A 13,140-nucleotide genomic window follows, 5' to 3' on the forward strand; every position below is an offset into this window, starting at 1 on the left:
GCAGGACTAAGTATTATCTACACCAGAGGTTCTCAAACTGTGGTCTGTGAGCTCCATTCAGGTGGTCCATGGATAGTTCCCTCTAAGGTGTGCGCCTGGTACGAGAGAATGAAGGTGCAGGCGTGGTGCTACTAATTAGGTGCCTGGGCCCTGGAGAAGACGCACATGTAAGGTGAGGTGGGGGCCTTGGGGGGAATAAGGAGTAGGTGGGAGGGGGGAGTGTGGTGAGAATAGGGGATTTGGGATGTGCAGGGCTGCGGCAGCCAGCGAAAGGGCAACTTTCCCCAGCTGCAGGGCTGCGGCTGCCGGGGAGAGACAGCCCTCTTTCCCAGCCCCAGCTCGGGGTCTGCCATGGCGAGGGGGAGAGAGGACACATCCACCACATTAGAAAGGTAAGACTACTGATATTAAAATATGAGCGCTGTGCTTTTATTTGTAGGACCCAAAAGCGTTAATAATTAAGCTTTTTTTGTATTGTGTATTTTTGTATTTTATCCAAAGTGCTTTACAATAGTTAGCTAACAGTATAAACAACATTTGGAAAGATCACTAAGTGGTCCGCTGAGACCCTCAGCAATTTTCAAGTGATCTGAGGAAAAACAAAGGTTTGAGAACCACTGATCTACACCATTTCTTTAATTGGTTTAAACTGAACTGCCATACTCTTTTTTTTAAAAAAAAAATCCTCTACCTGATTTGGGACAGAGAATGGAACCTAGTCTCCTGAATGATAGAACAAGGAGTAATGGTCTCAAATTGCAGTGGGGGAGGTTTAGGTTGGATATTAGGAGAAGCTTTTTCACTAGGAGGGTGGTGAACCACTGGAATGGGTTACCTAGGGCAGTGGTGGAATCTCCTCCCTTAGAGGCTTTTAAGGTCAGGCTTGACAAAGCGACTTAGTTGGGGATTAGGTTCTGCTTTGAGCAGGGGGTTAGACTAGATGACCTCCTGAGGTGTCCCTTCCAACCCTGATGTTCTGTGATTCTATGATCCCAAGTGAGTGTCCTCACCACTAGGCTGTTGCTTCTCTCCCCACAGAAATTCCATCCTGGAGCTCAGAAACCTTCCCAATGAAATGTTCATCAAAACAGATACGTTTAGATGAAGAACTTGGTTTGGACAAATAAGTTTTTTTCCAATGAAAAATTTTCTGCCAAGAAATTCCAAGCCAGCTCTATTGATTGTAAATTGCCTCACTCCATCCAGTAATGGCATTCTGTATACAAAGGGAATTCTGGCTGATCATGTATAACAACAAATATAAAATACTGAAGATGGCAGGAGTTAATAATAACAAAAAACTGTTTCCATAAGAGTGTCGTCATTCATCTATCACTTGTAAAATAACACCAAATTCAGTGCTCATATTCTGGGGCAGGGTTAGAATATGCCTTGTGAGTAAATACATTTATTTCCAAAATGTACAGCAATTGATGAATAGCTGTAAATCTTGGGGTTTTGTTTTTGCAGCAATATACTTACCTACCTCCTGTATTGGAAAAAAAATTGATAGAGATACTTAGCCTCAAGAAGTTGCTCTGCATGTTATATCACCATCATGTTGACTTTACTTAGTCCGCTGTGTTAGAGCCAGACTCTGCAACCCCAACTCACACCAAGTGGAAATGTAGAGGTAGGTACTATTTGTTGTAAATAAGTGTGGCACAGTCCAGCACTGTGGGCTTGTTACAGCAAACACATGTGAGTGACATCACTCATGTGAATCATTCTGTTGGTTTCAGTGGGATTACTCAGATGAGTCAAGTCAGTCATTTGCAGGACAAGGATCTGACTTTGTGAAGCAGAACACTACAAGCCAAGAGCTGGCAACTACACGGTAAATGGCATAATCCAGATGAGTGCATGCCTATAGTATCCATTATTAATGTCCCTTGTACTTTGGCTGTGAAGAGCTCCAGGTGCAATCTTTCAGGGTGAAGAGCAGGAACAATTTGCATAGAGCGTTATCACTGTTGGACTAGTGAGTGAACAGACACTAACATCCAGAGCATATGACATGACCTCTTGGCTCTGTCTTGGCATTCCCTTCTGCAGCTCTGACATGGGACCTGGTGAAACACCCTTTTTCTTTCTTGGGGTTTATTAATTGGATTTTTTTATTGGATTGGAAATATTTCTGAGTGTAGTAAATGAGCCTTTATTTGTTGTTCTTCTGATGACTTTTCTGGTGCACTCAGTATACAGGGCCAACCAGAACTTGGGCCTATATGGCCTCAGGTCTGCAATTGGTTCTGTGTGGGTGGATTCCTGGACATTCACAGTGTGCCACTGTATGAAGCCCTAGTTGCAGAATCATCTGTCTAATCTCATGAGGGTTACATGCTTAAAATAATGTCTTTAAAATGTTAACATTTTACTAAAAATCATTCTATAACAGTAATACTGTAAAGAAAATAAAACTTTTCCTTACACTACTTTAAAAGTAACTTTGTTTTTCATATATTAAAGGTAAAGCAATAATAACCCGATACATAAAACATCAGCCAGCATACAATAAAACATTACAAAGTGGCTCATCTAACAATTAAATATAAATCTATGCTGTGATAAAGCATATGTTAAAGAAAATTAGGTGTTGTCATGTACAGTACCTGGTACAGGAGGGTGTCCAACATACTGATGCTGAAAACCCTTCCAGCAGCAAAAGGCAGTCGAAACATAAATGCCAGATTAGAACCCTTCTCCCGTTCTTTCTGTTCAAAGGTTAGAAATAAAGAAATAATTTCAGAGGTTCCTTTTTTCTTTTAAAAAACACAGTATATAATGTCACATTGGTGCTTCCTTGGAACAAACTGTAGCAACCAAAAAGTAAAATTTACTCTCCCTGGGTAGTCATTCATTTGTGTTTACAGATAGAAACAAAAACATAGCAAATTACAGGTGTCAGAATCAATTATTAAAGGCCTGATTGTTAGATATGTTGCCTGGCTCTCATCCTGCTAGTGGAGATCCCCGCACCTGTGTGGAGACCGATGGGTCCATGCTAGCAGATCTGCCTGTCTGATCAGACCCTTTGTGAGTAATTCCATCTTTGGGAGAGAGGGGAAGTACAGGGCTACTCATACTGGACCTGATCCAAAGCCCATTGAATCCAATGGGAGTCTTTCTGTTGCCATCAATGGGTTTTAGATCAGGCCCACTGTATCTAGTGAGGAGGCACCAAACCCTTTTAGAAGTTCCCTTTTCTGATGTCTGAGGCTTGTACAGGGAGCCACTAAAAAGAAAATAATAGGGTTCTATTTCAGGGGTTGGGAGGTTACTGAACAGGGAAAGAAGAGGAGGTGGAAGCTAGATGGGGCCAGAGGCTGCTGTTTTGATACCTTTGGGGAAGGGAAATAGAAACAGCAAAAGCATAGAAACATTACAGTGATGCTCTCTTCCCTCCCCCCTTCCTCTTTCTTTACAGATAAACTACATTAGATCTTGCTGCTGCTTGTTCCCCCAGCTATCGGGGGGAGAGCGCTAATAGGTTTGAGGCATTTTCAAGAAATCAGTGATAAACGAAATGCAGGCTTTCAATCCAACAGATGTCATGCACAATGGGTTAGTGTGGTAAAGATACTCTGCAAATTTCCAAGTTAAACAGACACATTTGCCTGCAGAATGGCAGACTGCTGGAACCAATGTGTCATTTATATGTACTCATGTTGAATTTCATGCTGTCACCCCTGCTGTTTTTCATTGTTTGACATTTTTGTTGTGAATACATGTTGATTTGTATAAACACTATAAAAAAAAAGTCAAAGTAGGAAAATTCTTTCCAGTTTAACATATCTAGTAAAATCACTTAAAATATGACATCAGTGGAATTTATTTTAAAAACTAGGCTCCTTTTGAGCTAAAGCAGACTGACAACATTCTTAGAGGTTTCAGAGTTGTAGCCGTGTTAGTCTGTATCAGCAAAAACAATGAGGAGTCCTTGTGACACCTAAGAGACTAACAAATTTCTTTGGGCATAAGCTTTCATGGGCTAGAACCCACTTCATCAGATGCATATCTGGTACTGTATTTACCACTCCATGCATGTGATGAAGTGGATTCTAGCCCATGAAAGCTTATGCCCAAATAAATTTTAGTCTCTAAGGTGCCACAAGGACTCAACATTGTTTAATTTTAACACTTGTTGTTTCTTTTTAAAATGAGGAAAATACAGAGTTTTATGCCAAACTTACTATCTTTATTAAATTTAAATTTGACTAGCTCCTAGTTGGTTATTAAGCAATGAAGAGTGACAACATAGATAACATCCCCACCTCCAAATGCAACTAATAACCCATTGTTTTCCTAAAATTATAGCAATGCAAAGATGTTACTGTGGTACTAATATCAGAGCGTGCCAGTTGACTAGTGTTCAAGTGTTCATCTGCTATATGAATAATGAAATATCAGTGTCACTGTAACTTTCTTTCTGTCCACCGAGATTTGAGGCAAACAGATAATTTATTGATAGTTCTAGTGATAACTCATGCACATTTTTTGATTGTCCAGTTACACTGAGATGTAACCTCAATTTATTACTTGGTTCAAATGAAACCTCCCAGACACTTAAATGATTGGTTGCCAGAGCTTGCAATTCTTTCACATGCAAAACTCACATTAACTTCTACAGGAGTTCTGTCACCAGTCTACATGCAGAGAATTGTGTGTACTTGAGGCAAAATGCTTCCTTTGCCCACCGGTGTGAAGAAGTGCCAAGCTACACAAACTCTGTGGAGATGTGCACATCTCCTGTTGTGACATGCCGTTGGGAAGCAGTGTTAACAGATGCTCTACTTCTTCTCTACTTCTTTGGGTGCATAAAGGGAAAGAATGAGCATGTTGGGGGGATGGAAAGGGGGAGATAAAGAGTATAATGGAAAATTGCTATCTCCCCAGCTGCAGCTGTCAATATTCATTTTTTGTATAGTGGCCATCCCAAACAACCTACAATAGGTCATCGTTAGAGTAGGTCAGGTTCCTCGGTCTTCAACTACTGCAGCTGGTCTTGGTTTCCACTCCACTTGTCCAGTGTTCTCCACAGTACACATATTTGCAAAGGCTCCCTGAACTGGTCCCTATTCCACTGTCAGAACTGGCTGGGTCCATGCTATCTCCCTAGAGACCTCCCCAGCTAATGAATTCACTTGTGCATTTACCTCACTACCACCCCCACCCCCAAAAAATCTTGTTCCTCTCAGATAAGGTTCAGTACCTCCCATCTCTGCTCACCCCACATGACCAGGGCCAACGATTTATCCATTAATGACAGAGTTATTAGGCTCTATACACAGTTAGTATGCACATTCAAGCACTTCCATAAGGAAGTTGGTCAAAGGGAAATGAACATGCAGATAAAACTCTGCACCCTCCTGCTCCCCTAGTCCTTATGTATATTTGGCCAGAACATTAAGCTTTAAAATAGTAGGTCTAGCCTTATGGGGAAGTGCTATGTAATGGATGAAAACATAAGGGATTTATAGAAGTTACTCTAAAACCCCACTTATTCTAATAGAGAATATCCTTTCTATATGTGTTTTAACCATCACACAAAGATTTTTTCTATTAAAATCTAAAACACGATTAAAAAAATCTCTAAAAGATGTATTTTCATAGAAGGTGGCAAATGCCTTTGAGCAAAGGAAGTATTGGTACTAACATATATTACATAGCCTAGAGTTCATTCCTATTTTTAAAGACCATAATTATTAGAAACACAGCAGCTATGAAAACCATTTAAAGGGAGATTAGTTCCCAGGTATAAATGTTTTTAAGATAGAATGAGCAGAAGTACTCTAGTGGGGTATATGCATCATCCTGGTGCTGAAAGAATAAATATGGGTTTGAGAGGCCAATTATGCTACCTGATTGCACCTGGAGGATATGCCAGGATTAATTAAAGATGAAACCCAGCTGGGGAAGGAGCAGGTGACTCTAAATAATGGAAGTACAACTTAGAAGGGGATTGCAGAGAGAAAGTCTGCTATTACCTTCTGTGATAAGTAAGTGGGGAAGACTGGCAGGGTCAAGGAGGATCCCTACAGGGAGTGTTGGCTGTGGAATTTTTTTCTACGTAGCAAAGTCTGATAGGAGATTAGGAGTGACATAAAACAGTCATTGAGGTGGAGTAACTTCTGGCAGTGAGCCATTGTAATGGGGCTGGCTTTGGTGTTCTAGGGAGAGACCCCTGGGAGATGGTCAAAACAGAAAAGAATGAAAGAAGAACAGAAAAGAATGAAAGATCAAACCTGAGGAGGGTAAAACTGGATTTATGTTTGTACCTATACTTTGGGAATTTGTTGGGAGAATTCCAGAGGGGAGTCCTGGCCATGAGAAAAGGATAAGTTTAGACACTATGAGAGAATCCTGCTGATGGGCTATGGTAGGAAGAAGTCCAGGGAGGTGGAAGCAATGAGTCTGATGGTTCAGACCTTGGCTGCTGGCTATAGGCTCCCTGGACTAGAATCCAGTATAGCAGGAGGGTCTGGATTACCCTACCAGCTATTGGGGAAGATGACATAAAGCCCTTGATAAGGAGTGCTGATAGCCTCTGAGAGAAAAATATGAGGATCAGGGGGCCCAGAGTTGTAATCAAATACTTTTTTGTAAGGTCATTGGACTTTATTACTCCAAAAGAGGTGGGACTAAAGCATAACCTCACAGGAGCACTCAGTTGCAAGTAGAGAATTCACTGTTGGACAAGATGAACCAGCGACAGGGGCATTAGAGAGAAAATAAACCTGCTACCCTATACTCAGCCATGAGAAGGTGTTCCAACAGTAAGCCCATTTTTCCACACACTTAGCGTTGGCTCCTGAGGGTCCTTTGTAAATTCTGTGATGCCTGATTCTGGACAAGAACTTTTTATCTTCTGATCAAACAGATTGGTGAGCCTAAAACCCATACTATTAATAATAATACTTAATTATTATTATTAATAGTATTAATTTAAATAAGAATTAAATTGATAAATTAATATTGTTAGTACATCCTAAATCAGGCTACAGACTGGTGAGCCAGCCAGGAGTATACCCACCTCGCTAGAGTATTCTTTTTCTACTCTAGCTCTCTTCCTCTTCTATTCTATACTATCTATCTAGTCTGTAGCCTGATGTAGGGTGTATTCATAATAATTTAATTTATCAATTTAATTTAATTTAATCCACGGAATTTACAAAGGACCCTCGGGGGGTATGATAAGAAACTCACACTGAGACAGATATAGCCTTAAAGACTTTTTATTAAAATCAATAATAGTAAGTAAATAGTAAAATACTCAGAGTTACAAAGTTACAATTGCATTACTGCTATTCAAAAGATACATATGATAATATAGGATTATATGCAACAAAGCTTTGGTTAGTATACTCTCACCCTTCCTTGATAACCTGGTGGTAAGAGACACAGGACCAGCCTTGCAATTCAGGTTTCTCAATTTTTGAGTGAGAGATGCAGTGCTTAGAAGAAACTAATACTAAGAGCTATCAGAACTAACTTAGGGTTTACTTGACTAACTTAAACTTAAAATCAAAACCTAATAAACAAAATAAGAATAAAACTTAGGAAAACCAAGCTTAGCCTAGTTCCCTTGAAACTTAAAATTTAAGAAGAACAATTATAGCCTACTTATAGTAGTAGTCATAGTAGGCAGATAGAATAAAATAAAATAGAAAGAGTGAGTAAAAGTAAGTAAGATAGAGTGGAGTACTCTGGCGAGGTGGGTCACCTCTTTTATAGGGCACAAGTGCTGGAAATCCTTCCTCCTATGCCCAAATTTCATTCCTCACCCACAAAATGTTAGGGTATGCTTACTCCATAGGCTAGTATGTATGTGCATACTGATGACATGTACATACGCACATAAGTTTCCTTGTGGTGTACCTTTTAAGTCTGTGGGTACAAATTGAAAACCACCCTATGCCATTCTTCCATTGTCTATTGGTCTAGATAAAAGGTCTTAGACATATGCGTGGACACTCATCTATGTAGGTAACAAGATATATGTCAACTTTACTTTTCTGGGTAAAAGGTCTTAATATAGATATGCTAACTTTGCCTTAGCTTAACATACAGGTTTTTGGCCTGTAGGTCTCTTGCATTACAGCCAAACTTACTTTAATATAAATCTATAAACCTATTACAATAAACCAAATATGCAAGCAAGCAGGTTAGTTTGAAAGGCTACAAGTCATATAATAAGTTACTATTAAATAACAGGCTTGAACCAAAACCACATTATTATCCCATTATCTTCCAGATTTGTGGGAAGTTTGAATCTAGCCTTTGTAGTTAATAAGAATCTTTTTGATATAGTAAATTTGTGACTTGAATCTCAGGATAAAAAGAGAATTAGAAGTAAATAGAGCTTGTGAGCTGAAAATTCCAACACTGAAAAAAGACAGTGACACAATCTCACTTACAAAAAATACTTTTGATTTGGCTTGGGTTTTGGCCAGGATTGGAAGCATTTACTGTGCAGTCCTAATCATTACTAAAATTTGCTCTCAGGAACATCTCTATTGGCTCCTTCTGTGATGTATTCATGATAATCATTTATTTTCAGATACTTCACTTTTTAACACTAGTAAAGAATTTTTAGTAGCTGCATGTTTCTGATTAAATATACAGGGCCTAATCCTGAAAATTTACATTAGCAGTCCTTCCGTTCACAAATAGTATCATTGAGGTAAATGAGACTAGGCCTAAGAATAAGGGCTACTCATGCAATTGTTTTGAGGATCAGACCCATAGATTTGATCATGCTGCTAGATATTCATCTTTAGTATAGTGGAATAGAGTTGAGGAGATTTCATGTTCATTTTTATGAAATAAATCTTATAGGTGAGTGCTTAAAGTGTAAGACTGTTTTTCATTTACTACTTTGATATAGGTATTTACTCTTCATGAAATTAAATTATATAAACTATATACAACTTTTTAGATTTATGCCAAAAATATTACAAAGAGTATGGGCTCTGGATTCAATCGCCTAGCAGAAAACAAATGGAAGGTATAAATTGTACCCTTCTGTCTGCTCAGTATAATTTGTAGAGGATTCTGTTTTGGTGGCAACAAGGTGGGGTGGGAGGGAAGACATGCCATGTTTTGGGAATATTTTTTGGCTGATGTTTCAATTTTGAAAAGAGGTAGGAGAGGATCTTTGTTATTCCTGCCCAGCTTATTTCAAAACAGGAGCTTGTAAGTGTGGGAGGGGGACTGTAAATGCATTTCCCCCCTCCCCTCTTTCTTTTAAATCCTTCATCTTCCATCTCTACTCTGCTTCTTATTACCAGCTTGCTTTTCTTTACTTTTGCTTAAGAGATTTGTGAGTAATAAAATGCTCACTCAGGCATATTTTGCCTAGGATATGTTTTATCTTCAGGCTCATGGGATTTCCAGAGAATTCTGCTGCTGTACAAGCCACAATGACATCAGAGTGTCACCAGCAGTTGCTTCATAATAAGTGTGGTGCTCAGCAGCTTTCCCAATGAGACTTTTGGAATTACTTCATGGGAAAGGGGACAACATAAATATTTATGGAATTGTTCATCTAGGGGCACGAGAAAAGAGCCTGGCATGAGCATGGCTTGTATAACTACAAACACCCATAGATCTGTAAATTGCGTGTTAAAATGCATCAATGGATCAAGTTCAATGTTCCTTTAGTTGTCTCCTCCACATGAATGTCTCCTGTCAGTGGCTCTGCGCTCCGGGCTAGGAAATTCTGAATCTTTGTTAGACACTCTTTTGTAAGATGAGAAACAGTTCATCACTATATTAATATTTTCTCTACGTATTTTACGTTGTAAACTAGAAAGCTAGGAAGCTTCCCTCACAGTGGGTCGTGCCCATCAGCTTTCCCTTAACCTTCAGCAATACTTTCCTCAGAGAAAGTCCATGTTTATTCTTTGACATTTTACTTCTCGGTTTTGCGTTCCTCCTGTGTTTATATTTGGACCAAATTCCTTCCATTTCTTTCTCTCTCTCTCTCATATGTCATGACATTATCATTTAAGTGTTGTTTAGTGTGGTGTTAAAGGAGCTGCGCTGACCATTGTGTCAGTGGGTATGTCTACGCTGAAGAGGGAAGGCATAATTTCCAGTCCTGCATGAGGTCTGGCTGAGTTAGTTCACTAAAAATAGAGGTGTAGCCATGGCAGTGGGAGGGACTAGCTGCCCAAAGTAATAGCCCATCCAAGATTCTAGGTATGTACTCTGGTGGCTGGCTCCTCCTGCCACTTGTGCTGCCATGGCTACATTGCTATTTTTAGAATGCTAGCTCTCTTAGAGCTAGTGCGAGTATGTCTAATCAAGCTGGAAATTGTAGCTCCCATCTCCAGTGCAGACTTACCCAGTGGCATAGAGAGATGTAGGGCTGGATCTGGACTTTGAGGTATGCCCCCTTCTCCAATGTCAATAGCTCCATTTGATCAGACCATTTATCCATCTAGCACAGTAACCTGACTCCAACAGTGGCAAGTACCCCATGCTTCTGAGGAAGATGCAAGAACCTGGAAGGGGACACAAATATGGGGCTATACAAGAGTATATAGTATTGACAGAATGGCTGGCATATTGAGAGGAACAGTAAAGTGTCCTTTCTGTTTGACAGCCTTGGTAACTGCTCATGTTGTATTTGAGACTGATCCAGAACCCAGAAAAATAATAATTAGAATTATCTCATTTATAATCTTTGGGGAGTATATATTTGCACTTTACTGAATTCCTGATATTAAAATTTAGACTTCAATTCTTCATAATGGAGACATAACAACCTTTAGCATGGGAAGGGTGGGAAAGGAGAAAATTTATTGGTTTATTGGTTAAAAATCACAGTGAAGGACAGCAACAAAGTTTGTAACTTGTACTAAGATACAAAGCAATGAAGAGGAAGAGAGAAGAATTCAAAGATGAACTCTTCCACAGAGATGAGCTTAAAATATAGGGTCAGATTCTCAGCAGATGAATATCATTTCAGCTCCATTGAAGCTAATGAATTGACACCAAAGTACAGATGCAGCTTTAACAATATTTGGATTTTTTTAAACAGCCCATATGTCACTACTGCAAACTAACTGGCTCATGTTATTTCAGATATAATTATCTGTGTTTATAAATGAAACAGTAGTAAAAAATAATGGAGGAAATATGCCTCATTCCAAATGAGATGGGGGCAGAGGGGAAGTACATCTGTATAAAAGTCAGGACAAATATACAGAGGTCTGCTATAGACCACCGGACCAGGTGGATGAGGCTTTCTTCTGGCAGCTCGCGGAAGCTACTAGATTGCATGCCCTGGTTCTCATGGGTGACTTTAATTTTCCTGATATCTGCTGGGAGAGCAATACAGCCGTGCATAGACAATCCAGGAAGTTTTGGAAAGCATAGGGGACAATTTCCTGGTGCAAGTGCTAGAGGAGCCAACTAGGGGGGGGAGCTTTTCTTGACCTGCTGCTCACAAACCGGGAAGAATTAGTAGGGGAAGCAAAAGTGGATGGGAATCTGGGAGGCAGTGACCATGAGTTGGTTGAGTTCAGGATCCTGATGCAGGGAAGAAAGGTAAGCAGCAGGATACGGACCCTGGACTTCAGGAAAGCAGACTTCAACTCCCTCAGGGAACGGATGGGTAGGATTCCCTGGGGGACTAACATGAAGGGGAAAGGAGTCCAGGAGAGCTGGCTGTATTTCAAGGAATCCCTGTTGAGGTTACAGGGACAAACCATCCCGATGTGTTGAAAGAATAGTAAATATGGCAGGCGACCAGCTTGGCTTAACGGTGAAATCCTAGCTGATCTTAAGCATAAAAAAGAAGCTTACAAGAAGTGGAAGGTTGGACATATGACCAGGGAAGAGTATAAAAATATTGCTCGGGCATGTAGAAATGAAATCAGGAGGGCCAAATAGCACCTGGAGCTGCAGCTAGCAAGAGATGTCAAGAGTAACAAGAAGGGTTTCTTCAGGTATGTTGGCAACAAGAAGAAAGCCAAGGAAAGTGTGGGCCCCTTAATGAATGAGGGAGGCAACCTAGTGACAGAGGATGTGGAAAAAGCTAATGTACTCAATGCTTTTTTTGCCTCTGTCTTCACGAACAAGGTCAGCTCCCAGACTGCTGCGCTGGGCATCACAACATGGGGAAGAGATGGCCAGCCCTCTATGGAGAAAGAGGTGGTTAGGGACTATTTAGAAAAGCTGGACGTGCACAAGTCCATGGGGCCGGATGAGTTGCATCCGAGAGTGCTAAAGGAACTGGCGTTTGTGATTGTAGAGCCATTGGCCATTATCTTTGAAAACTCGTGGCGAACGGGGGAGTCCCGGATGACTGGAAAAAGGCTAATGTAGTGCCAATCTTTAAAAAAGGGAAGAAGGAGGATCCTGGGAACTACAGGCCAGTGAGCCTCACTTCAGTCCCCGGAAAAAATCATGGAGCAGGTCCTCAAAGAATCAATCCTGAAGCACTTACATGAGAGGAAAGTGATCAGGAACAGTCAGCATGGATTCACCAAGGGAAGGTCATGCCTGACTAATCTAATTGCCTTCTATGATGAGATTACTGGTTCTGTGGATGAAGGGAAAGCAGTGGATGTATTGTTTCTTGACTTTAGCAAAGCTTTTGACACGGTCTCCCACAGTATTCTTGTCAGCAAGTTAAGGAAGTATGGGCTGGATGAATGCACTATAAGGTGGGTAGAAAGTTGGCTAGATTGTTGGGCTCAACGGGTAGTGATCAATGGCTCCATATCTAGTTGGCAGCCGGTGTCAAGTGGAGTGCCCCAGGGGTCGGATTGTTCAATATCTTCATAAATGATCTGGAGGATGGTGTGGATTGCACTCTCAGCAAATTTGCAGATGATACTAAACTGGGAGGAGTGGTAGATACGCTGGAGGGTAGGGATAGGATACAGAGGTACCTAGACAAATTGGAGGATTGGGCCAAAAGAAATCTGATGAGGTTCAATAAGGATAAGTGCAGGCTCCTGCACTTAGGACAGAAGAACACAATGCACAGCTACAGACTAGGGACCGAATGGCTAGGCAGCAGTTCTGCGGAAAAGGACCTAGGGGTTACAGTGGACGAGAAGCTGGATATGAGTCAGCAGTGTGCCCTTGTTGCCAAGAAGGCCAATGGCATTTTGGGATGTATAA

At 40.6% G+C, this 13,140-nt stretch overlaps 1 protein-coding gene across 5 annotated transcripts in view; it reads right to left on the reverse strand.

Annotated features, from left to right (window-relative positions):
• The window catches only part of KCNT2 (potassium sodium-activated channel subfamily T member 2), a 286,784-nt gene that overhangs the window by 32,717 nt on the left and 240,927 nt on the right, over window positions 1-13,140 (reverse strand). For all 5 annotated transcript variants that reach the window (XM_084637878.1, XM_084637876.1, XM_084637877.1 and 2 more), the window contains one exon: window positions 2,613-2,714. In XM_084637878.1, the coding sequence (XP_084494004.1) occupies window positions 2,613-2,714 (102 nt within the window). The remainder of the gene's footprint in view (window positions 1-2,612; window positions 2,715-13,140) is intronic.

Source organism: Lepidochelys olivacea (assembly GCF_965140295.1).
Source record: "Lepidochelys olivacea isolate rLepOli2 genome assembly, chromosome: 8".
Lineage (NCBI taxonomy): Eukaryota > Metazoa > Chordata > Testudines > Cheloniidae > Lepidochelys > Lepidochelys olivacea.